This window comes from Marmota flaviventris, chromosome 18 (genome assembly GCF_047511675.1).
Source record: "Marmota flaviventris isolate mMarFla1 chromosome 18, mMarFla1.hap1, whole genome shotgun sequence".
NCBI classification, from domain to species: Eukaryota; Metazoa; Chordata; class Mammalia; order Rodentia; family Sciuridae; genus Marmota; species Marmota flaviventris.
In genome coordinates, this window is record NC_092515.1 from 47,761,755 (window position 1) to 47,789,014 (window position 27,260).

Sequence of the window (27,260 nt, forward strand, 5' to 3'; positions counted from 1 at the left end):
AGGTAAAGACTTTCTTTACTTACAATGCTTACAATGTTTTAATCCATTTTTTCTCATAACTTTGCATTTAAAAAAATTTTAAGTTGCATATGGATACAGTGCCTTTATTTATTTTTATATTGTGCTGAGAATCGAACCCAGTATCTCACACATACTAGGAAAGTGATCTACCACTGAGCTACAACTCCAGCCCCATAACTTTGCATTTTTATATCACTGCAGGAACAAAAATCTCATCCATCAGCTATGTGTTGAAGATGATAGTTAATTAAAAAGAATTTTCTCCAATGGCAGATTTTTTTTTTTTTTTTTTTTTTTTTTGCGGGGGTGGGTGAACTCAGGGCCACTGAGCCACATCCCCAGCCCTATTTTGTATTTTATTTAGAGACAGGGTCTCACCGAGTTGCCTAGTACCTTGCTTTTGCTGAGGCTGACTTTGAACTCCTGTCTGATCCTCCTGTCTCAGCCTCCCCAGCCACTGGGATTACTGGCATGCACCACCACTCCTGGCTGCAGATTTGTTTTAATGGCAAATTAAGCTGAGTAGATTGCAACCAAGAAGATCTTACATATAGAGTGTATGGCAAGCAAGGTGCCATGGCACATGCCTGTAATCTCAACAATGTTGGGAGATTCAGGCAGGAGGATGTATAGCAGGTTCAAGGCCAACCTTGCATATTCTATTTGTTTGAGGAACCATTCCAAAGAAAAATGCTTTTTTAAATTCATTTAAGAAATATTTGACGATGTGAGAAAAAAAAAAAGAAGATTGGGTAGAGAGAAGTGATGGGAGGGGAGGGGAAGGGGGAAAGGACAGCAGAATAAAATAGACATTAGTATTGTTGTGTGTAAAAAAAAAAGAAAGAAAGAAATATTTACTTTACAAATAACCCACAACTACTTGAACGTATTACATAAGTAGATAAATAAGTGTGCCAAGGAAAAATTATGCAGTGAACAGTCCAAACCCCAAATTATTTTAATCTAGCTTTTTTTTTATATTTGTATATGTGAAAGCTAATACTTTTGTATCAAAGTAATAAATATGTAGGTTACAATTTGAGACCTAAAAAGTTTTTTTTTTTTTGCCAGTTTACATAAATTCATTAAAAAGGCCATAATTTAGGGAGGATGTATGGGGGCATAAAGATGGTGGAATGAGATGGACATCATTACCCTAGGTACATGTATGACCGCACGTATGGTGTGACGCCATATTGTGTACAACCATAAAAATGTAGAGTTGTGTTGCAATTGTGTACAATGAATCAAAATGAATTCTGCTGTCATATACCTAATTAAAAGAAATAATTTTTTTTAAAGGCTATAATTTTTGAATTCTGAAATTTTAATTTCTGGAGACAAATTTCAGAGCTAACTTGCTTTTTGTTTATTTGGACTTACTTCACTATAGCTTAGAGATTTAACTACTATTGTCATCCTCATAGTAGTTTGAAATCTTCAAAAAGAATCTTTCTTCTCCTTTTACTGACTTGGATAGGGTTTTGAAATAGACAGGGAACGATGGATAATAAACTGAATTGTAAACTCCAGGACCAACATAAACCACAATTGCTTTTTGAAATCACATCTTATAAGCACATATGTTGCTTCTGAGGACATGCTTCATTCCTTATTTTTCCTCCCTGGCACCTACCTAGAAGAAAAGAGCTAATAACTTAACAGAGGTAAATGATAAAGCAATAATTCTAAATTAAATAGGACTTGGGAAATGGTGGTACATTAGTAAATTTGATTCAAATTTACATTAGATATGAGATTCTGGTGATTGTCCTATAACTTCACAGAGTTAAAAGATAAGGCAATAATGCTGAATTAAATAGGACTTTGGAAATGCTGGTACATCAGTAAACATGATTCATATTTACGTTAGGTATGAGATTCTGGTGATTGTCCTATAATTGCTCACTTTTCTAATACCACAAATCACTCCTCAGCTCTTCAGACAAATAAATCAATAAATCAATTAAAATAAAATAACATTCATTCTTCCAGACTTGTAGTCCTTTACTCAACACAGGAGCTAACATTCTTCCATGTTTTACAAACTCTTCTAAGCATCTTTTAAAAATATGTAGCATTCTGGGTTGGGGATGTGGCTCAAGCGGTAGCGCGCTCACCTGGCATGCGTGCGGACCGGGTTCGATCCTCAGCACCACATGCAAACAGTTTTTGTATCCGCCGAAAACTAAATAAATATTAAAAAAAAAAATGCTCCAGTAGCTTTTAAAAAAAATATATATATATATATATGTAGCATTCCATTGTGTGTTTGCCACAATTTATTTAGGCATTCCCTAATTATTGGGTACTTAGTTTAAATAATTAGGCTATAATGAACAGCCTTTTCAAGGGAGAAATTACGGGTTAATGGAATATTAAAGATTCGTGATAAATATTGCCAAATTGCTTCTCAAAGGGATTTATCATTTTACACTCCCAGAAACATGTCCAGGTCAGCACTTTTGCCAACATGAAATAATTTTGCATAAAACAATCTTTGCTGAAAATTTCTATGTATGTCCCCCAAATCTTGATCTCCTACCTTTACAAATGTAGGATGTTATTATTTTTTTTCCTTCTGTATTTTCAGAAGTTTAATTATGTGAGAGAAAAGGATGAGGTCAACTGAGAGTGTTGTTGACTGTGTTCAGACTTCTGATAAGGGAAGAAACAAGTCCAGTGAATGGAGATACAGAGGAGGCTGTACATGATACATCTTGGTTCTGATGGGTGATTTATAACCTCTTTGCCAGTTTCAACTTTAAGAGGAAGAATGGGGCCATGTATGGTGGCATACTTTTGTAATCCCAGCAGCTCAGAAAGGTGAGACCAGGAGATCGAAAGTTCAAGGCCAGCCTCAGCAACTTAATGAATCACTAAAAAAAAAGGGGGGGGGGGCTGTAGATGTGGCTCCCTGGTAAAGTGACTATAAGTTAAATATACAGTACCAAAGTGGGCGGGGTGGGGGTGGGGAGGAGAAGCCAAAGAAAAAGAAAAGGAGAAGCAGAGGGGTGTCTTCACTATTCTTGTTCACTTCCTGCTGCCTGGGTTTAGAATTATCCTAAGTCTTTTTTTTTTTTTTTTTTTTTTGGTACCAGAGATTGAACTGAGGGGCACTCGACCACTAAGCCATCCCCCCCCCAGTCCTATTTTGTATTTTGTGTAGAGACAAGGTCTCTGTCACTGAGTTTCTTAGCACCTTCCTTTTGCTGAGTCTGACTTTGAACTCTTGATCCTCTGCCTCAGCCTCCCTAGGCGCTGGTATTATAGGCATGTGCCACTGTGCCTATCTAAGCAATAAATTTTAAATAGTATCTCAAAACCCATATGTGTACACCCATGTGTCTAAAAAAAAAAAAAAGCATGTATGACATCGTGTCCAAACTTTTCTCAGTAGCCTCTGCACAGAGAAAGGTAAAGTTTTTCTGAGACTTTAATCTTCATAAATAACCTTAAGGATATCTGTGAGAGTACCATTAATGGGACCTAGAAGAAAAAGAACTAGGGCTGGGGATGTGGCTCAAGCGGTAGCGCGCTCGCCTGGCATGCGTGGGGCCCGGGTTCATCTTCAGCACCACATACAAAACAAAGATGTTGTATCCGCCGATAACTAAAAAATAAATATTAAAAAAATTCTCTCTCTCTCTCTCTCCTCTCTCACTCTCTCTTTAAAAGAAAAAAGAAAAAGAACTAAAAGGAAAGGAAGAAAGGGGGCTGGAAGAAATAAATCAGAAAACTCGGGTACTAAAATGACAGCTTCAGGGCTGGGGATGTGGCTCAAGCGGTAGCGCGCTCGCCTGGCGTGCGTGCGGCCCGGGTTCAATCCTCAGCACCACATACAAACAAAGATGTTGTGTCCGCCGAAAACTAAAAAATAAATAAATATTAAAATTCTCTCTCTCTCTCTCTCTCTCTCTCTCTAAAAAAAAAAAATAAAAAAAAATGACAGCTTCAAACTGTTGTTTCTGCAGGGCTAATAACATAGTACTAGGAATTTTCTTCTCTGCTTTTAGGCCTATAATGAGGAAATGTCTCGTCTGACCAATATCAGAAGCACATCAGCTGCTGTGCTAAGTTTCTTCAAATAACGTAGAATTGTGAGTTTGAACCTGCTATGTACATTTTCTTCAACTTTGTTTAGAGTTGTATGGATGCAGTCCTATTGGATATATGAAATTATTGGCTTGCCCAATTAGATCTTAGTAAGTTCCTACTACTTTTGCGTTAGGATTAACAGATGGTGTAGAATTTGAGGTGTGCTTTGGAAAATGTGTAAGATTTGGACTCAAAGAAATAAGGAATAAGAGTAAGGACACACCTAGGAAAATTCAGAATATACCTTTCTACAAGTAATTCAGTGACTTGTGGTGGCTAGTACTTATCTTTGAAATTTTTTAGGGGTTTTCCTTTGCAAAGAGTTTAAGTAGTAAGAAGATAAGACAGAATTGACTGAAAAGATTAATTTACACTAAAAAGAGTTTGGACTGCATTTCCTGGGGTCGGGGGTAGGTACTGGAGATTAAATCTAGGGTTTCACACATGCTAGGCAAGTTCTATACCTCTGAGCTACACCCCTACCCCACTTTTTTTCTTTATTACATTATTTACTTATTCTAATACATACATGATGGCAGAATATGCAATTTGTTTCATATTACACATATAGAGCACAATTTTTTAAGTCACTGGTTTTACACAAAGTGTTTTTGCATCATTCGTGTCTTCATACATGTACTTAGGGTAATGATGTTTAACTCATTCTACTGTCATTCCTACCCTTTTGCCCCCTCCCTTGCCCTCCTTCCCTATCTAAAGTTTCTCCATTCCTTTCATGTTCCCATCACCATTATGAATCAGCACTGTCATATCAGAGAAAACATTTGGCCTTTGTTTTTTTGGGTTGTCTTACTTCACTTAGCATTATATTCTCCAACTTCTTCCATTTACTTTCAAATGCCATGATTTTATTCTTTTAATGCTGAGTAATGTTCCATTGTCTATATATACCAAAGTTTCCCTATCCATTCATCTACTGAAGGGCATCTGGGTTGGTTGTACAGTTTAGCTATTATGAATTGTGCTACTATATACATTGATATGGCTGTGTTCCTGTAGTATGCTTTTTTCAGTCCTTTGTGATTAAATGAGGAGTGGGATAGCTTGGTCAAATGGTGGTTCCATTTCAAATTTTCCAAGGAATCTCCATACTGCTTTCTAGATTGGCTACTCTAATTTGCAGTCCCACCAGCAATGTATGAGTGTGCCTTTTCCCCCACATCCTCGCCAACACTTATTGTTGTTTGTATTCTTGATAGCTGCCATTCTGACTACCCCTACCCCTTATTTGAGACAGGGTTTTGCTAAGTTGCTGAGGCTTCCCTAGGACTTGTGATCCTCCTGCTTCAGCATCCAAAGTAGCTGACGTAACAGGTATGCACCATCATGCCTGGTTTTTAATCAATAGAAAACCACAGAGGTTCTTTGAAATAGGGAGTGGCCTGGTATGTATTTGGGTTCAGGACAATCAACCTGGCAACCTTGTATAAAGGAATGAGAACAGGTAGGCAAGGAGATCAGCTAAGAGGCCATGAAAGACAGAGACAAATATTGTATGATTCCACCTCTATCAGGTAGTTAGAATAGTCAAATTGATAAAGACACAAAGTAGAATGGAGGTTGTCAAGAACTAGGTGGAAGAGAACCTGGAGTTACTGCTTACTAGGGCAGTTTCATTTTGGGAAAATGAAAAGTATGGAGATGGGTGGTGATGCTACTGAACTGACATGTGAAAAATAATGAAAATGGTAATTTTTAGTTTGTATATATTTTACCACAGTTACCAAAGGCCTACAGAAGAAAAGCCATTATAACAACCTGGATGATCCAGAGGCACAATGACAATGGAAATTGAGGGAAGTGAGTAGGTTAGAGAATAATTTCAGGGGTGGGAAGAGATAGTCTAGCACCTGATTAGATATGTTGCTAGGGAGAGGTTAACTGTACAACCAACCCAGATGCCCTTCAGTAGATGAATAGATAGGGAAACTTTGGTATATATATACAATGGAACATTACTCAGCATTAAAAGAATAATGCTGAGGTTCTGTAAGTTTCTGAGAAGCAGTTCCCAATCTTGAGTAAGCATGAAAATCAACCACCTGGACAACCTTTAATAAAATACAGATTACCTTATATTAAGCTTACCATACCACTCATTCAGATTCTTAGTGACTAGAAAGATGTTGATGCTAATGCTGGATAACTAAAACAGTTCACACAGGATGAGGGGATTAAGGATAATGAAGATTAATTCACATTTGGCTATGTTGAAAGGATTGGAAGAGCACCCAGTTAGAAGGAATTGGGGCCAAGGAGAGATAATGGTTCCAGAAATCTAGGACTGAAAGTTGCCAGAGACAAGAGGATAAAGTGAGAAGAAACTGCTAAAATCAGAACCTATACCCACATTGTGTAGAAGGGATAGAAGGAGAAAAGAAGCAATAAAAATTAAATGTCTGGGAAAGAGGAATAAAAAGCAATCTGTAGAATTGTACATTGTCATAGATATTGAAGTGATCAAGCATAAAGATTGAAGAATCTTTGGTTTGGGTAAGAAAACACTGGTGAGTACAGACAGATTCAGAAAGAGATTAAGTAGTGAAAGAAGAAATAGAAACATCAAACTTGACCTAGTTGGTTTTTTTGTTTGTTTGTTTATTTTGTTTTGTTTTTTTCTCAAGGAATGACAAAGAGAAGGAGGAGCCATGTCAGGGTTAGTCAGGTCAAGACAGGGCTTTCCCAGTTTGGGTAAACTTTGTAATATTTTAGACTAGTATTTCTATGGATTCCTTATCTCTTGTGAGATTGTGCCTCCCTACCTGTCTCTTCTGGCATTCCTTCTCTTCTTCCGAGCCTTCTAGCAGTAGAATGCCCTCTTTATGGTCCATGCTCATGTCCTTGGTGACTTTGCTGGAGTCTTCCATTTGCCTCTCTAGGTCAACTTCTCTACCTACCTGTTCTCTGCCCCAGGAGGCTGCCCTGAATTGATCATTTTGACAGGCTTTCCAGGTCTTCAGTTTTTGCTGCATTGGGCCAGTGTGGAGCCCCAGCAGGATACTGGGCAGAAAAATGGAGGTTAGAGTGGTGTTGGAGTAGTTATCCCTTCAACTCCTAATGTATCAAGTCACCTTAGTTTGGCTTAAGTGACTGAAGGTCCCTGCTTCTTTCAAGTGAGTCTCTACAGATCTTTCTTGTAGGTCTGGTGTAACTTCATCTCTTACTCCCTTCAGTTCTGGGTGTAGAAACAACCACTCTTGTTAATAGTCTTGTGGTACCATGCTTTTTTCCCCTTGTGGTTTCCCTGTACTCTGCCCCCACCTTTATAAATTGTCTTTTTATTAAACCTTATTCTCTGCGTTTCCTGTGGGGACCTTGAGAAAGACAATGATCTGATCTAGTTTCATATCTTTAAACATCAACCATTGCTAATAGTTCTCACATATATGTCTCTAGCCCAGACCTGTTTCCTGGACTGTAGAGTCATGTTTAGTGTATGTGAGACTTGATTATCTAATGTATATCTCAAGTTCCTGATCTTTCTCCTAAATCTGTCAGTAGCAACACTATCCTTTCATTTGTTCAGGACAAAAATCTTGAAATCGTCCTTGACTTCTTTTTGACACTCAACCCCCTTATCCAACCTGTTGAGACATCTAAGTAGATCTACCTGCAATAGAATCATAGAATCTGCTTAACTCTTTTTTTTTTTATTAGTTACACATGACAGTACAATGATCTTGACAATTCATATATTTGAATCAAACGGGGTATAATTTCTCATTTTTCTGATTGTACAGGTTGCAGAATCACATTGGTCATACAGTCACCTTTATACTTACAGCAATGATAATGTCTATTTTATTCTGCTGCCCTTCCTATCCCCCCTGCTTAACTCTTAGCACCTCCATTCCTGTCACCCTCCAACTCCTATCACCTCAACTCTGATAACCTCGCAACTGGTCTTCACTACTTCCTTGCCTTCTTTCACTGTTTTCAACACAGTAGTCACACAGAACACCTGCCAATGGCCTCCCATTTCAGAATAAAATCCAGAGGCTGGGCATCGTGACATACGCCTGTAATCCCAGCATTTGGGAGGCTGAGACAAGAGAATCAAAAAAGTTCAAGATCAGCCTCAGTGACTTAGGAAGGCCCTAAGCAACTTAGGGAGACCTGTACCAGGAATTGAACCCAGAGGTGCTTAACCACTTAGCCACATCCCCAGCCCCTTTTAATTTTTTATTTTGAGACAGAGTCCCAGTAGCTTACATCCTCCTGAGCTACTGAGATAACAGGCATGTACTACCATCCCCAGCTTAAAAATAAAAAAATTAAAATGGCTGGGGATGTAATTCAGTGATAAAGTGGTAAAGCATTCCTGGGTTAAATCCCCAGTACCAAAAAAAAAAAAAAAATTAAAAAAGAATAAAATTCAGAATTCTTACAATGACTTAAAAGGCCCTACTTACATTACGTTTGTGACTTTACTTTCTACTCTGACCCTCTTACTTACCCTGCTTCAGTCATACTGGTTTTCCTTACTACTTTAACACTGCAACTCTGGCTGGAATGCTTTTTTCTTCTTCTTCTTTTTTTTAAATATTTTTAGTTGTAGATGGACAATGCTTTTATTTTGTTTATTTAGTTTGATGTGGTGCTGGGGATCGAACCCAGGGCCTCACACATGCCAGGCAAGTGCTCTACCACTGAGCTACAACTCCAGCCTGGAATGCTTTTTCAAATATCCACTTCACCAACTCCTGCACCTCCTTCAAGACTTTGTTGAAAAGTCTTCTTAATTAGACTTACCCTAACCATGATATTTAAAATAGCAAACTGACCCTTTTCACTCCTGATTTACCCTTCCCTTACTTACTTTCTTTTTTCCCTAATACTTAACGTCTTGTAACATTACTATATAATTTATTTATTTTTAAAATTTTTGTAATTATCTGTGTTAGCTTGGCATCACTGTGACCAAAATACCCAACAAGAACAACTTAAAGGGCTGGGGATGTGACTCAAGCAGTAGCGCGCGCTCACTAGAGGGAAGAAGATTTATTTTGGCTCACAGTTTCAGAGGTTTAATCTGTGGTCGGCCAAGTCTTTTGCTCTGGGCCCAAGATAAAGCATAACATAATGGCGGAAGGGTGTGGTGGAAGAGCACTGTTCTATTCATGGAAGCCAGAAAGCAGAGGTAATGGAAAAAAGGGAAATAAAGGAGCCACAAGGAAGAAGAACCCTTCCAGGTCATGCCCCCATTGACCCACCTCCTCTAGCCATGCCCCACTTGCCTTCAGTTAACCAGTCAGTACATTCAAACTAGGATAGATTGATTAGGTTACAGTTCTTACAATCTAATTTGACCACCAAACATTCCTACATCAACACAGGAGCTTTTGGGGAATACTTCATATCCAAACCATAACATGATTAAACAGTAAAATTACCATTTTCCCCTTAAGGTATATAGTTCTGTGAATTTTATTTTGGGGGATACTAAGGATTAAACCCAGAGACACTTTACCATTGAGCTACACCCCTATCTCTCTTCATTTTTATTTTGATATAGGGTCTTACAAAGTTGTCCAGGCTCGCTTGAACTTGTGATCCTCCTGCTTCCACATTGCTGGGACTATAGGTATGCACACTGTGCTGGCTTCAGTTCTGTGCATTCTGACACATGTATAAATTCTTATATCCCTCATCACAATCATGACACAGGTCATTTTCATCACTTGGAAAAAACTGTGATGTTATACCTTTATAATTATATCTGCCCACCAGTCCTGGAAACCACTGATCTGTTCTTCCTCACATAGTTATATCTTTTCAGTAATGGAATCATGAATTATATAACCTTTTGACACTGGCTTCTTTCATTCAGCATAATACCTTTAAGATTCATCAAAGTTGCTGATGTATCATCAATAGTTCATTACTTTTCATTGCTGATAGTATTCTGTTTTAGAGCTCTAAGTTTATTCACTTACACATTGGAAGAAATATAGGTTGTTTCCAGTTTTGTAACTTATGAATAGAGCTGCTAAAAACATTTCTGTACAGGCTTTTGTTTGAACATGTTTTCATTTCTCTAGAATATCATTAACTTATTAATTGCATTATTGATTGGACTTTATATTTGTTTGGGCTTTGCAGGTTTTTTCCACTGGTGTGTCCTGAGTGCCTGAAGAGCTCATGGTACACAGTGGGAGTTCAATAAATTGGAGAATGTGTTATGTAACTTTATTTATTTTTTAACATTTTTTTAGTTGTAGATGGACACAATATTTCTTTCTTTCTTTCTTTTTTTCATATGGTGCTGAGGATCAAACACAGGGCCTCACACGTGCAAGGCAAGTGATCTCCCACTGAGCCACAACCCCAGCCCATGTTGTATAACTTTAAATTGAAGCATAGTAAAATTAGAGGCACTCGGAATCCTTTCAAGCTTCATATCACCAAGTCCTAGAATGCAGTCTGCTCAAAACCCAATTGGCTAAGAGACTTGAACTGAAAAAAACCTGCAAATTGAGAATGTAAAAGGCTTTTTACTGAAAGTAAAGTAATTCCTCCCTAATGTTTTTGGTGGCTATCTATCAGATTGCTGATTGGGGTGTGGGGAGCTTGGGATGAGATTGAGGAGAAAACTTCTTGGGAGAATACTTTAACAGTGATGTCAGCATAATTCATTCCTGTGTAGAATGCAAAGCCACATCTTCTGCCTTGAGGTAACCCAGAAACAAGCTTGCTTGCAAAAGCAAAAGGAGTAATGGCACCCCACATTGTTTGACCTGTCTAGTTTCACTTAAACTTAAAGTAAAGATCCTAACTGGGTTAAGAAAATAATAAGATCTGGGTGTGGTGATGCATGCCTGCAGAAGGCTGAGACAGGAGGATTGCGAATTCAAAGCCAGCCTCAGCAATGGTGAGGTGCTAAACAACTCAGTGAGACCCTGTCTCTAAATAAAAAAAAAAAAAAAATGGGCTGGGGTTGTAGCTCAGTGGTTGAGTGCCCCTGAGTTCAATTGCCAGTACCAAAAAAATAAAATAAAATTATAAAAACTAAAAAAAGGGCTGGGATGTGGCTCAGTGACTAAGTGCCCCTGGGTTCAATCTCTGGTCTCTGGTACCCCCCCCCCCCAAAAAAAAAAAAAAAGAAAGAAAGAAAGAAAAGAAAACAATAAGAGATAAAGATGAAAATGGGGCTGGGCTGGGGTTGTAGCTTAGTGGTAGAGCACTTTCCTCACACATATGAGGCACTTCGTTCAACCCTCAGCATCATATAAACATAAATAAAATAAAGGTATTCTGCTAAAAATATTAAAAGAAGAAAATAATGATTATATGAGGCTGGTTTTTATGAGGGTAGGTAATGTATACCTAAATGTGTATACTTAACCATAGCCTGGATCTACACTATGAAGGATTTTCAGGATAAACTTTAAAAAGCCACATAAACAGCATGCATTTTAAAATCAGATGCTGTCTAATGTCTCAGACATGGAACTCCTTGTAACCTTATTCATTAGAACTTGAATCAGTTGGATCAGGGAGCTCATCCAGTACATTAAAATTTTTGAAGGCCAAACAAGATTTCAGTTTATGGCAGCTTCCACACTTAAAGTTTAAAAGATTTCAGAATAAGTTTTCTTCATTTCTTAAATTTTTTTTAAATAAATAATATACCCAGCTGGGTACAGTGGCACATTCCTGTAATCCCAGCCACTTAGGAGACTGAGGCAGGAACCTCACAAGTTAAAAGCAGCCACAATAACTTAGCGAGGCCCTGTCTCAAAATATAAAACAGGCTGGGAATGTGGCTCAGTGGTTAAGTGCTCCTGGGTTCAATCACTGGTATAAATAAATAATGTAAACACAAAATTTCAAATATATAGGACTATACTTTTAAAATGTAATCCTATATTTATCTTTAAACACTTCACTATTTTGATAAAAGTGCTTCTTAGCATCTTTTCAAGTATGTGTACAGTACATGTATATTTTTGTCATTCTAACTAGGAGAGGTGACACTTTCAGGATGAGAGGAAGCCTTCCTCTTCTTCTTTTTCCTCTTCCCCTGCTTCTTCTTTCCCTTTTCTTCTTCCCTCTCCTCTCTCTACTCCTTCTCATCCTCCTTCCCTCTCCTTTTTTTAAATTTTATTTTTTCTGGTACTGGGGATTGAACTCAGGGCCACTTAACCACTTAGCCACATTCCCAACCCTTTTCTGTATTTTATTTAGAGACTGGGTCTCACCGAGTTTCTTAACACCCCACTAAGTTGCTGAGGCTGGTTTTGAACCTGAGATTCTCCTGTCTCAGCCTCCTGAGCTGCTGGGATTACAAGCATGCACCACTGCACCCAGCTCTTCCTTCTTTTTTTTTTTTCCTTCCCCCAGCCCCCATGTTCTGGGGATTAAACCCAGGACTTCACACATTGAGCTACATCTCCAACCCCTAAAGGTTCTTTTCTAATCACTGTAATACTCTAGAATAGACATTTAGAATGTATTTATTTTTCCCAGTTGATAGCCCAATAGTTGATATAGTGCCTTAAATGTTCAAAAAGCATTAGAAACCTTAGGAATTTCTGCCAAGTTCTTGTGATCTAATAATCCATTGTGTGACTCAGCAGTAGAGCGCTTGCCTAGCACGTGGGAGGCCCAGGGTTTGATCCTCAGCACCACTTAAAAAAAAATAAATAAGTAAACAAAATAATCTATTGAAAGCACAGGATTAAATTATGTATTGAAAAGCCCAAGTCAGCTGCTCAAGGGATATACTGGCTGCACCCCTGCTCAAGTCAGGGAAGGGAAAAGAAAGCCACCTACTAATTATTGAATATTTAGTGTGTGCCTAGAACTTTTGCTTATTAAGGGACCTCAGAACAGTCAAGTGAGGTCACATAGGTTTAAAGTAGACAAGTGTAGTTAGAATTTGAACCATGTCTAATTCCAAAGATGTCTCCATCACCACACAGTGTGGTAGAGCTGTTGACTGGTCATAAAAGACAAAGAAAAATAGGGAACAGTATTGTCAATATCATAAAATATAAAAAGCAAGATGGAAAACAATGAGCATATATTATATATTGCCACTGTGTGAAATATGTGTACATCATATAGAGATGCACAAATGTATGTCTTATTTTTACATATGCTTAGCATATCTAGCTAACACAGTGGTTGCCTTCAGAGGTGGGCTGAAGTTTTGAGTTTTGTTTTGTGAGCATGTATAGCTTGATCTTCCTTCATCCAAAGATCCAAAATCTGAAACATTCCAAAATCTGAAGCTTTTTGAGCTCAGACATGATACCACAGGAGAAAATTCCACCTTTTCATGTGACAATCAAAATGCAGGTATATTTAAACTGTTGTAAATAAAATTACCTTTAAGCTATGTATGTAATGTATATGAAACCTAAATTAATTTTGTGTTTAGATTTGAGTCTCATCCCCAAGATATTTTATTATGTATATGGAAATATTCCAAAATCAGAAACACTTCTGTTCCCAAGCATTTCTGATAAGGGATATTTAACCTATATTACCTATTCAAAAGAGAAACAGTTTTTAAGGATAGTTGTTAGGTAGGTTTTTAGAAACATCTAGTTATTTTTCATATATACTAATCTATTTAATAGTAAAGTTTCACAGGTTTATAACTTTTAATGCTACAAAATAATTAATACTAGGTATTTTGATATTGATAAGCATTGACAATGATCTATTTAGGTTTTCAGTAACTATGATGCTACTCTAATGATCTATCACATTGGAATTTGAAAGAAGTAGAATAATGATATAACATGTATTATATCAACAGAGGTAATGATGATAGATTTATTCACATTCAATTTTTTTTTCTTATGGTACTAGGGATTAAACCCAGGAATATTCTACCATAAAACCTCCAGCCTTTTTTTTTCTGTTTGTTGTTTTTTTTTTTTTTTTAATTAACTAGGGCAGTGGTTATAGCTGAGTGGTAGAGCACTTTCCTAGCATGAGTGAGGCACTGGGTTCTATTCTCAGCACTGCATATAAATAAAAAAAATTTTAATTAATTATTTTATTTCTTTGGTACTGGAGGTGGAACCTAGGGGTACTTTACCACTGAGCTACATCCTCAGTCCTTTTTATTTTGATTTTGAGGCAGGGTCTCACTAAGTTGCTGAGTCTAATGGATATTGCTAAGTCTGGCCTCAAACTTTGTAATCTTACTCTATCAGCCTTCCAAGTAGTTGGAATTTTTTTATTAGAGTTTTATAATTACACCCAGTAGTTGGGTTCAATCCTATAAACTTATACAAGCATGGAATTCGATTTCAGTTCATGACAACGTAGCTGGAATTTCAACTATTTTATTTTTTGGGGGTGGGGGCAGTACCAGGAATTGAACTCGGGGTACTCAACAGGCCACATACCCAGTCCTGTTGTGTATTTTATTTAGAGACAGGGTCTCACTGAGTTGCATAGCATCTCGTTGTTACTGAGGCTGGCTTTGAACTAGCGATCCTCCTGCCTCAGCCTCCTGAACTGCTGGGATTATAGGCTTGCACCACCATGCGCAGCCTCAACTGTTAAGGTTTTAGTGATCTTCAGTTTATCTACTTTTTAAAAACAAGAATACTGTGCCTCAAAAATGACATGTCAGGGCTGGAGTTGTGGCTCAGCGGTAGAGTGCTCGTCTAGCACATGCGAGGCCCTAGGTTCAATCCTCAGCACCACATAAAAATAAATAAATAAAATAAAGGTATTGTTTCCAACTACTTCCAAAAAATAAAAAATGTTTAAAAAAATTGACAGTCGTGTCTGAAATAAAAGAAGTATTTTATGAGTCCTAAAACTGAACTTAAAAAAGAAAAAAGTTTCCTATTGGAGCACGGTGGGGCACACCATTAATCCCAGTGACTCTGGAAGTTTGCAAGTTCAAGACCATCCTCAGCAATTTAGCAAGGCCCTATGTAATTTAAGTGAGACCCTGTCTCAAAAATAAAAAATAAAAGGACCGAGGATGTTGCTCAGTGGTTAAGTCCCTCTGGGTTCAGTTTCTGGTACCAAAAAAAGAAAAAAGTTTCCTATCTACTAAAAGCCATATTTTAATTTGGGGCTACTTTCATGGAAATAGGGTATTTTGAATAAGCAAGGTGATCAGTTGTATCTGCTTTGTGTTTATCTTGAATATATTTTATTTATACTTATTTTTTTGTAATTGTACACAATACCTTTATTTTATTTATTTATTTATATGTGGTGCTGAGGATCGAACCCAGGGCCTTGCATTGCACATGCGAGGCGAGTGCTCTACTGCTAAGCCATAACCCCAGCCCCTATATTTAATTTTTGTGTCTATTTTTTTCAGAACTGCAATGATTTGTTTGTTTTACATAATTGTTCCCCAGTAGACTGGGCATTCCTTCTAAGCAGAATCCATGCTTCCTTTCTTCTTAGATACTTCTTTGATGACTACCTAATTCCTGGCTCTTAGTAGATGATGTTGACTGAATTGAATTGAACTTGATATACTTAGATTAGTACAGAGAAGGGAGAGATATAATCTGTCTTTCAGATATTTGAAAGATTCTCATGTGGAAGAGAGATTAAATTTGTCTTATTTGGGCTTCAATAGATAGTGAACCAATGGGTGAAACATTGAGAAGTCTATAAATGTTAAGTCTAAAGCTACACGTTACTGTCATAGGAGGCACTGAATCTATCTCAAGGAGATTCATCGCTCTTGACCTTTGTTTTATACTTTGTTCTAGATATTGCCTATATGTGATATATCATCAAGGTTATTCCTATGATGATATTACTAACTTGCCATATAGTATTCTTTTTAGAGAAGAGAAAAACAGTGTGAGAACAGTAGTGAGGAAGGAATTATGCATAACTTTGGTTATACTCATCAACATGTGAACATCTATACTATGTCTTGGCAGAAAAAAAGTGTAATTTGGTTCTTATTTTTCATAGGAAATAAAAATACTAAAATTCTTCTTTGATTTTTGTTTATAGTAAAATTCATCCGAGAAGTAACACCATATATCAAGAAGCCATCCTTAGTATCAGATCTGCCATGGGAGGGTGCAGCTCCCCAGTCACCAAGCTTTAGTGGCAGTGAGGACTCTGGTTCTCCGAAACACCAGAACAGCACCAAGGACAGGAAGGTCATCCCTCTCAAAATGTGCTTTGCTGCTAGAAACCTAAGCATGCCGGATCTGGAAAACAGGTGAGCTGTACCTAACAAGAACATCAACATGGTACTTTCAGCTTTGCCAACTTAAGGACTTGCTAAAATACATACATGATTCTATTAACTAAATTATACAAAGGAAAGCTTCAATATGAGAGATTCATTTTTTGAAAAGACACACAAGAAACTGTTAATGGTGCTTACCCCTAGGCAATGAAATGGGAATAGAGGGTAGAAGGAAAGTTGGGACTTCTATTCATTTTATACTTTTCTGTAAGCTTATTGCTTTAAAAAACAAAACAAGCAAAAAAAAAAACTATGAACTTAAAAAAAAAAAAAAACTACAGTACTTTAGAATTGAAAAAACGGGTATTTTTTTGAGCCAGGCACATGGCACATACCTATAATTCCAGCAACTGAGGAGGCTGAGGCAAGAGGATTACAAGTTTAATGCCAGCATCAGCAACTTAGTGAGGGTCTAAGCAATTAGTGAAACCGTGCTAAAAATAAAAAGGGCTGGGGACTTAGCTCAGTGGTAAAGTGTTGCTGGGTTCAATGCTTAGTCAAAAAAAGATGGGAGTCTCATTGTATTGCTTAGACTGGCCTCAAACTCTTGGATTCAAGTGATATATTGCTTAGACAGGCCTCAAATTTATGGATTCAAGTGATCCTCTTGCCTTAGCTTCCCAAGATAGCTAGTACTACAGGTGTGTGTGCCACCATTCAGTTTAAAAAATAAAATAAAATAAGAAAAATTCTTATATTGTAGGTGGTGTTAAGAGTCAGAGATCTGCATTATATATTTGGCTGTCTCAGCTAGCACTCTTACCCTGGCAAGTTTACTTCTCTTGACCTCAGTTTCCTCTTTTACAAAATGAGAGAGTTGGATTGAATTTTTTTTTTCTAATGGTACTGGAAAATGAAACCAGTGATGCTTTACCACTTGAGGCACATCTCCAGCCCTTTTTACTTTTTACTTTGAAATAGGGCCTTGGTAAGTTGCTGAGACTGTCCTCAAACTTGCAATCTTCCTGCCTCAGCCTCCTGAGTTGCCTGGATTATAAGTGTGCACCACTGTGCCCAGCATATGACAATATTTTAACTTTATTTTTTATAGAAAAGAAAAACAGTAGAATTGTAAATAGTTTGGCACGAATTATGTACAACTACTAGAATGTGAATATCTATGCTATATGTCTTGGCAGAAAAAGTACGTAGAACTATTGACAGTGGCACCTCAGTTACAAAAGTTAAAATATTGGAATGAGGAATGTGGGCTTTGTAATTTTGACCAACCTATTTGTTTTGTCTATACCTTGACTTCCTCCTGTATAAAATCAAGATTATAGGAGGATTTAATGAAAAAAAGTTTGAAAAGTTGGCATAGTAAGACCCTTTTTAACAAATGGTTCTGGGAAAACTGGTTATCCATATGTAAAAGAATGAGACTAGATCTTATTTCTCACCATGCACAAAAGTCACCTAAAAATGGACCAAAGACCTAGGAATTAGACCAGAAAATATGCAACTCATAAAAGAAAATGTAGGGTCAACACTCCAACATATAGGCACAGGCAATGATTTCTCAATAGGACCCTGAAAGCTTAGGAAATAATATCAAGAATTAATAAATGGAATGGTATCAAATTAAAAAGCTTCTGCATGCAAAGGAAATAATTAAAAATATGAAGCCAGAACCTACAGATGGGAGAAAACTTTTGCTAGCTACTCTTCTGACAGAGGATTAATATCCAAAATTACATAAAGAACTCAGAAACTTAACAGTAAAGAAAAAAAAAAATCCAATTAATGACTGGGCAATAACTCAATTAATGAATGGTCACTTCTCAAAAGAAGAGATACAAATGGCCAACAAATATATGAAAAAATGTTCAATATCTTCAGCAACAGGAAAACGGAAATAAAAACTTCACTTTTTTAATCTCATTCCAATTAGAATGGCATTCATCAAGAAAGAAAACAATAATAAAGCTGGAGATGATATGGAGAAAAAAACACTTGTTAGTGGAATTGTAAATTAGTATAAATACTATGGAAATCAGCATAGAAATTCCTCAAAAAACTAGGAATGGAATCACCATATGACCTAGCTATACCACTCCTTGATATTTATTCTGAAGAATTAAAGTTAGCCTATTATAGTGATAGATGCATGCCCATGTTTATAGCAGCACAATTCAAAGTAGCCAAACACCAGCCTAGGTGTCCATCAGTGGATGAATGGATAAAGAAAATGTGGTATATACATACAATGGAGTTTATTCAGTCATAAAGATGTACAAAATTGTGTAATTTGTAGGAAAATGGATAGAACTTGAGAACATTATGTTAAGTGAAATAGCTGGGCTGGGAATATAGCTCATTTGGTAGAGTGCTTGCCTCACATGCACAAGGCCCTGGGTTCAATCCCCAGCACCACCAAAAAAAAAAAAAAAAAAAAAGTGTTAAGTGAAATAGCCAAATTCAGAAATTCAAAGGTCATGTTTTCTCTCATATGTGGAAGCTAAAGAGGAAAAGGGGAAGAATGGTTGGGGGCATCTCATGAAAATCAGAGGGATATCAGAAGAGTAGAGGAAAAGGACCAGAAAGAGGGAATTATGTTGGCCAAATTATATTGTTATATTGTGTTCATGTGTGACTATATAACAAAGAATCCCACCATTATATGTAATTATAATTTACCTATTTGAAACTGGAAAAATGAATAAGTATAAATAAGATAATGTCTATAAAATCACTTGTAGCTTTTTCGTCCTTAATTTTATCCAGCTCTGTCAAAGGAATTGTGAATTTATTTATCTTTCTTTTGTATTGATGGTCACTTGAGCTGTTTTCAGTTTGAAGATAGCTATTATAAACACATACTTTTGTGTGTGTGTGTGGTGGTAATTGTGATTGAACCCAGGGCCTCATGCATGCTAGGCAAGCACTCTACCACTGAGTTTCATCCCCAGCCTCCAACCCCCACCTTTTTAAAAAAATTTTGAGACAAGATGTTGCTAAATTGCTGGGGCTAGCCTCAAACTTATAATCCTCCTGCCTTAGCCTCCTGAGTAACTGGGATTACAGACATAAGCCACTACACCCAGCTATCATGAATGTATTTTTACAAGTCTTTTCGTGGGCATACATATTCATTTCATTTGAATAAATTCATAGGAGTGAAATCATGAAGTCCAAGAGTAAACATATGTTTGGTTTTATAAGAAACTGCCAGCCAGGTGGCTGAGACAGAAGGACCCAAGTTCAAAGCCAGCAGCAACAACCTAATAATAAAAAGGGCTAGGAATGTGACTCAGTGGTTAAGTGCCCCGGGGTTCTATCCCTGGTACAAAAAAAAAAAAAAAAAAACTCTTCAAACTCCCTTCCAAGTGGTTGTGCCATTTTATGTTCCCACCAATAACATATCAAAGTTCCCATTGGTTTCTTCCTTGCCAACTTGGTCTTTTTAATATCAACTATTCTGGAGGGTGTTTAGCGGGATTTGATGATTTGTTGTGGTTCATTCTTCATTGTTATGTAAAGGCTTCACTTCTAATCACAAAATTATTTTAGATTAGAGGGAAACTTTTTTTTTTTTTTAACTATTTTACTATTTTGATTTGGTTCTACTACATAGAGCTGAAGAAGTTCTGAAAGGGAAGAGGAAGTTTATTCCCTTTTCCCACTTTGAATTTTCACTACCTCACTAGATGCTTCTGATACTTTACAAGTGTTTCGTTCTGGAATCTGAAAGCTAAATAAGTAATGATGAAGTCCAGGGAGAGAACATGAGCTGGTTCCTTAGCAAACAGTACTGTAGACAGTGTGACATTTAGCAAAACCAAGATGTTCTTAAATGCTGCTTTTCAGAAATGGTTCACAATGTCTTGGTCATCTTCACACTGTCTATTTTCCATGTAAAAGGTAAATCTTGATTTTATGACATAAAGTTATGTAACTAAATTGAACACACAAATTATGTCAAAGACTGTATTGAACAGAAGAAATAAAGTATGCTGGACTTCAAGAATCCTATGCTTCTGTGTACCTAAACATTGATTTGATTTTTCTGATCAAAATGTAATTCCATTTCTCAGGAAATCCTTGGTGTTTTGAGTAGAGGCCAAAACTTCACAGTGTGGCTGTTTGCTCCTCTCTTCTCTGGGCCCAATTACTGACAGAGTGCCTCCACATTTTTTTTTTAAATATTTTTTAGTTGTTGATGGACCTTTATTTTATTTGTATGTGGTGCTGAGAATTGAACCCAGTGCCTCACGCATGCTAGGCAAGCACGTTACCACTGAGCCACAACCCCAGCCCCCCACATTTTTATTAGAGTTTACATTTGAATTTTTCTTTTATAAACAGCAGGAGACTTTAGGCATTACTCTGTCCCCATTGTTAGTTTTAGGGGCTTCTTCAAAGGCAGACTTTTCTGGATCCTAGCATCATCAATACTATTTTGGAGTTTTCTTCTTTGTTCTGATATAATTTCCCATTTCATAATGACTTTTCAAGAAACTACAAAAGTGGTCCTACCCTGGGAAATAAGTTACTACCTATTTTCATCTTTGAACCCTGGTTCTAATATTTACTCCTATTTAAACTTCTTTTTTTAAATATATAACAAATATTTATTGATATTAATGATTATTATTGTCATACTAATGAAGTATTTGTATTTAAATATTAATATCTATTTAACATTATTTTTAGATAAAATATTAATTCTTTTTAAAGTGAAACTTAACTGAAAATAACATACACTAAGCTTAAGCATAAAAGGTTGTTATAACTATAAGTCTTAAGGAATACAAAAAAGAATGAGTCAAATATTAAGAGACATTTGGTAATAATGAAAGAGACCACACAGAGTTGGGGTTGTGGTTCAGTAGTAGAGTGCTTGCCTAGCATGTGTGAGGCACTAGGTTAGATTCTCAGCACCACATATAAATAAATAAAGGTCCATCAGCAACTAATAAAAAAAAAAGGGACACACATCACGAAAATTTAATAATTATAAATGAATATGCACCTACTAATAGAACTTAAAAGTATATGATTGAAAACTATGGAAGGCAAGATCAACAACTATAGTTGAAGATGATAACACACCTTCATGTATAATGGGACTAAACTTGCTTAGTTTTAGAACTAAGCTTGCTTAGTTTTAGAACAGCTTTATTTTTCATTCTTATAGTTATTAATAATGAGGACCTGATACCAGGAGTTTTCAGAATTTAGAATTTCAAAGGAGACACATTTGAGAAATTATCCCAGGAACTGTATGAGGTAGAAAAACTTTTAGAAGGTAAACACTTTGTGCATAGGGAAGGATGAACTGATTTCTTTCTTTAGTGCTAAGTAGGTCGGTAGGAGTAGTATAGGAAATTTCTTGTCAGTGGTTTTGCCACTGAACTTTTATCATGTGTTTAAAGGATATTATGCTGATTACAGCATCAAAGCAACCAGGTGGAAATAGCCCTTTTAGAAAATTTTCAGCCTGATGATTTACTGTCTGAACTAATGACATTACTGTCTTTCCCATCCAGTTTGGTGGGATAAAGGTAGACTGAATCCTTTGCCAAGATGAGGGTAGGGTAGCCTCTGGCCATAGGGTATGGGGAGTGCTGACACAGACTTTCTTCTTTTTTTTTTTTTTTAATATTTTTTTTAGATGTTGATGGACCTTTATTTTACTCATTTATTTGTATGCGGTGCTGAGAATCGAACTCAGTACCTCTCACATTCTAGGAAAGCGCTCTACCACTGAGCCACAACCCCCAGCCCTGAAACAGACTTTCCACCAGCCACTTTATTTATTTTGTGGTACTAGGAATTGAACCCAGGGGTACTTTATTACTGAGCTGTCTCAGCCCTTTTCATTTATTTATTTATTTTGGCACTGGGGGTTGAACCAGGGGCACTTAACCAGTGAGCCATATCTCTAGCCCTTTTTTTATATTTTATTTTGAGACAGGATCTCACTGAGTTGCTTAGGGACTCGCTAAGTTGCTGAGACTGGCCTTGAATCACAATCCTCCTGCCTCAGCCTCCCAAGCCACTGGGATTACATCATGTGCCACCACGCCTAGCACCCTTTTTATTTTGAGATAGGGTCTCATTGAGTTGCTGAGGATACCCCTGAACTTTCAATCTTTCTGCCTCAGCTTCCCAAATCACTGAAATTACAGCTGTAGGCCACTGTGTCTGGCACATCCAGCCACTTTATATTAGCTGCATGCTTTATTCCCACTTTTGGAGGTAACTGGTGCCACTAAGTTCCCAGCCTTTTAGGGATTATGTAGCATGAATTGGCTGGGACTTGTCAGACTTTTCTGAAAAGTCATTTAACTCCCTTGTCTTTTTGCCAATTTCTAAAATTTTGCTATAGTTGTTCCTTTCCTGTTCTTCCTAAGCTTGTAGTATTATGCTTTTTAAAAATCCTCTTTAAGGGGCTGAGGTTGTGGCTCAGAGGTAGGGTGCTAACCTACCAAGTGTGAGGCACTGGGTTTGATCCTCAGCACCACATAAAAATAAGATAAAGATACTGTGTCCACCTATAACTAAAAAATAAATATTAAAAAAAATCCTCTTTAAGTATGGTGAAGACTTCTTACATTCAATACAAAAAGCACAATCCATAAAGTAAAAATTGACAAGTTGAACTTAAATAAAATTTAAGACATCTTCTCTGCAAAAGACATTGTAAGAGATTGAAAAAGCGAGCCACAGATTAGGAAAAAGTCTTTGCAAAATACTTATCAGATAAATGGGCTAGAATAGAATCTAAAATAAATAAAATTTGCAATTCAAAAATAAGAAAACAACTCAATAAAAGGGGAGTAACAGGCCAGGCAATGTGGTACATGCCTGCAATCCCAGCAACTCTGGAGGCTGAAGCATGAGGATCACAAGTTCAAGGGCAGCCTCAGCAATTTAGTGAGGCCCTTTAGTAAGCAACTTATTGAGACCCTGTTTCAAAATAAGAAATTAAAAGGGATGGGGATGTAGATCTGTATAAAGCACCCCTGGGTTCAGTATTCAGTACTAAATAATAATAATAATTCTAAAATAATGTAAAAAATAAAAATAAGTAACAGATCTAGCCAGGCATTGTGGCACATGCCTATATCCCCAGCTACTCAGGAGGCTGAAGCAGGAGGATAGCAACTTCAAGGTCAACCCAGGCAATATAGTGAGATGCTTTTTTCAGAAAGAACAGAAAATGAAGCCAGTTTTTCAAAGAGATGTCTGCATTCCCATGTTTATTGTAGCACTATTCACATTAGACAAGAAATAGATTTAACCTAGGTGTTCAATAACAGATGAATGGATAAAGAAAATGTGGTACATATACACAATGGAATATTATTCAGCCTTAAGAAAGAAGGAAACTGCACCACACCTGTAATCCCAGTGACTCTGGAGGGTGAAGCAGGAGGATCACAAGTTCAAAGCCAGCCTCAGCAATTTAGTGAGGCCCTAAGCAATTTAGCAAGATTGTGTCTCAAAAAATTTAAAAAGGGCTGAGAATGTAGCTTAGTGGTAAAGCACTCCTGAGTTTTAATCCACAGTACCAAAAAAAAAAAAAAAGAATGAAATTGATTGTAATTTGTGACACCATAGTTGGACCTGGATTTCATTATGTAAAGTAAAGTAAGCCAGGCACAGACAATGCATGATCTCATTAGTGTAATCTAAGAAAGTTGATCTCATAAAATTAGAGAGTCAAATAATGATTACCAGAAGCTGGAGAGGTAGGTAAACAGATACAAAGTTAGAGTTACATGGAGGAATAAGTTCTGGTGTTCTGTTGCACATAGAGTGACTGTAGTCAATAATGGATATGTCAAAATAGCTAGAGGAAAGGCTTTTGAAAGAAACAATAAATGGTTGAGGTGATGAATATGCTATTTACCATGATTGGATCATTATATAAGGTATGTGTATTGAAACATCACATCGTATCCTGTAAATTGGACTTTTGTGTGTGTGTGTATGTGTGTGATACTAGAGATTAAAACCAGGGATGCTCTACCACTGAGCTACATCTACAGCTCTTATTTAATTTTTTTATTTTGAGACAGGGTTTTGCTAAGTTGTTGAGGTTTGCCTTGAATTTGTGATCCTCCTGCCTCAGCCTCCTGAGTCTGTGAGATTATAGGCATGCACCACCATGCCCAGCCAAACAATTATTACATGTTGATTAAAAATAAAATTAAAATTGATTATAAGAGACTCAGGAGGCTGAGGCAGAAAGATCCCAAATTTGAAATGAAGCTTTGCAACTTAGTGAGACCCTGTCTCAAAATAAAAAATAAAATGAACTGGGGATATAGCTCATTGGTAAAGTGCACCTGGGTTCTATTTCCAGTACAAAAACAAACAAAAAATGTGATTAAAAGGTAATCCCCTTTTGCTGTTGTTTTTAATTGGATTTCAGGAAGGAGTAGAATAGTTAGTTGTACATGCTTCATTGCCATCTTATGTAGGAAGTTTTAGAAATACTTTTCACATTTATTTATTTGTTTATTTATTAATGTGGTGCTAAGGATTGAACCCAGTGCCACACACATGCTAGGCACGTGTTCTGCCACTAGCTACAACCCCACCCCACTTTTCTTTTTAAGATTAGTATAAGTCAAGCTGGGGCTGTTGCTCAGTGGTAGAATGCTTGCCTAGCATATGTGAGGCACTGAGTTTGATCCTCAACACCCCCCCCCCCACATAAAAATAAATAAATAAATAAATAAAGGTATTGTGTCCATCTACAACTAAAAAAAAAAAGATTGGTATAAGTAGGGCTGGGGTTGTGGCTCAGTGGTAGAGCACTTGCCTAGCACATGTGAGGCACTGGGTTCAATCCTCAGTACCACATAAAAACAAATAAATAAAATTAAGGTATTATATCCACCTACAACTAAAAAATATTTTTTAAAAAGATTAATATAAGTAGTAAAATATAAAATACCTTGCTTTTAGCTTATAGTCTAATGTTATCTAATAAACTAGCATTGTATTTTATGGATAACTACTTGTCATTAAGTAAATTTACCCTAAAATAAGCTTAGCTACTTTAATTACTATTTGAGCAGTTTTTCATAGTAATTATTAACTCAATACAATGATTAAAACAGAGATGACACTCCCCTTTAGTGCAGTGATCTATTATTATAGTATTATATGCTGTTTTGCTTTTATTTGTTTGTTTAGTTACTTATTTGACATGGTTGCTCTAAGACCAGTGTCTAGTACAGTATCTACCATATAGTAGGGGATCAATAAATGTTTATTTAAGAGAGGATAAACCAACCAGAGTTCAAATGAGAATGAATGTTTGCCATATAAAGTATAGCAGCTTAAAATATTTGGAATTGTGAAGGGGTTAAAAATTTGGCAAAAGAGAAATTCCAGCTTCAAGGCAGAAATCATAGTGTATATGTAAATTGCTTATCTTTGACAGGTGGTGCAGAATCTGATGACAGTGTTTCAAGGCAGCAAATAAAGATCTCTCCTTGGTCACTGGTAGTTTGTAAATTTCTAGCCTACCAGGGGCAACACTCCTAATAGCTTTCCATTTTTCCATTTTGAAAGGTGTATGTGTATTTACTATTAGAACACAGAACACATTAAAACAGTTTTTTAGTTAATTTCTAAAAGTTACTTTTGACATATAGATTGTTCTCAGTTAAAGCATTAACTATGCAGAATAGCTATAGTGTTTACAATCTCTTAAATATTTTTCTGCCAAGACTCAGTAGATGATTTAATCATATGATGTTACCCAGACACCAATATATAATTACAAATTTTCATGTTCTTCTGTTAATTTCTCTTTTTCTTTTTTCACATAGTGTTAGTGGTAATTTTATCTTGTTATTTGTCAATTGTTGCGTTTCTAGAAATACCTGGCAATACCTTATACCAGAATTATCTAAGTAATTTAAAATACCACATCTTTATTTACAAATGTACGTATGACATTCAACAAGCATGCTTTACATTTCTTAGACAAGAAGTGTTCTACTAAAGACCCTAATAGATTCCTTTGTCTTAGCTCCTTTACTATAACATACTACAGTAGATCCAATAGTCTTTCTGGTGATTGTCTTCCCATGTGTAGTTTTCTCTGAAATTGTACTCTAGGAAATTAAGAGAAAGTGTCTCTCTTTGAGGAATATATAAATAAATTTGGAGTTACGCATGGTAAACTGGTAGGTTTGATGACTTCTGACTTGACTCACATTTTTCTTTTCTATTTCTACACAGATTGATAGAGCTACATTCTCCTGATAGCAGGAACACGTTGATCCTCCGCTGCAAGGATACAGCCACAGCACACTCCTGGTTCATAGCTATCCACACCAACATAATGGCTCTCCTCCCACAGGTGTTGGCTGAGCTTAATGCCATGCTTGGTGCAACCAGTACTGCAGGAGGCAGCAAGGAAGTCAAGCACATTGCCTGGCTGGCAGAACAGGTAGGCTGGAGGAGGAAGAACAGAGTTCACTGGCCCCCATTCAGAGTCAGAATCATTGTCCCATTGCATATATCTGTAATATTTATCACGCAGTTAGGTCCTGGACATCTACCTTGAAAATCTTTTGTTTGAGTCAGGTATGTTGGTGCACATTTGTGCAATTTGGGAGGCTGAGGCAAGAGGATCACAAGTTTAAGGCCAACCTCAGGAATTTAATGAGACCTTGTCCCAAAATAAAAAGGAGCCTGGGGTAGTCGAGTATGGTGGTAAATGCCTGTGATCTCAGCAACTTGGGGTAGTTAGGCAAGGGGATTCTAAGTTCAAAGTCAGGTTCAACAATTTAGCAAGATCCTATCTCAAAATGAGAATAAAAAGGGCTGGGGATGTTGCTCAGTGATAAAGCACCCCTAGGTTCAATCATCAGTATCCAAAAAAAATAAAAGAAAAGAAAAAAGCACTGGGTGTGAGGAAGGTCTATGCTAGGAAAATAACTGA

The 27,260-nt window shown here is 36.8% G+C and overlaps 1 protein-coding gene across 1 annotated transcript in view; it reads left to right on the forward strand.

The window, feature by feature from the left end:
• Sntb2 (syntrophin beta 2) overlaps nucleotides 1-27,260 on the forward strand; it is a 91,549-nt gene that overhangs the window by 33,003 nt on the left and 31,286 nt on the right. Inside the window, exons 2-3 of the mRNA XM_027932930.3 lie at nucleotides 16,102-16,315; nucleotides 26,555-26,765. Coding sequence (XP_027788731.2) covers nucleotides 16,102-16,315; nucleotides 26,555-26,765 — 425 coding nt within the window. The remainder of the gene's footprint in view (nucleotides 1-16,101; nucleotides 16,316-26,554; nucleotides 26,766-27,260) is intronic.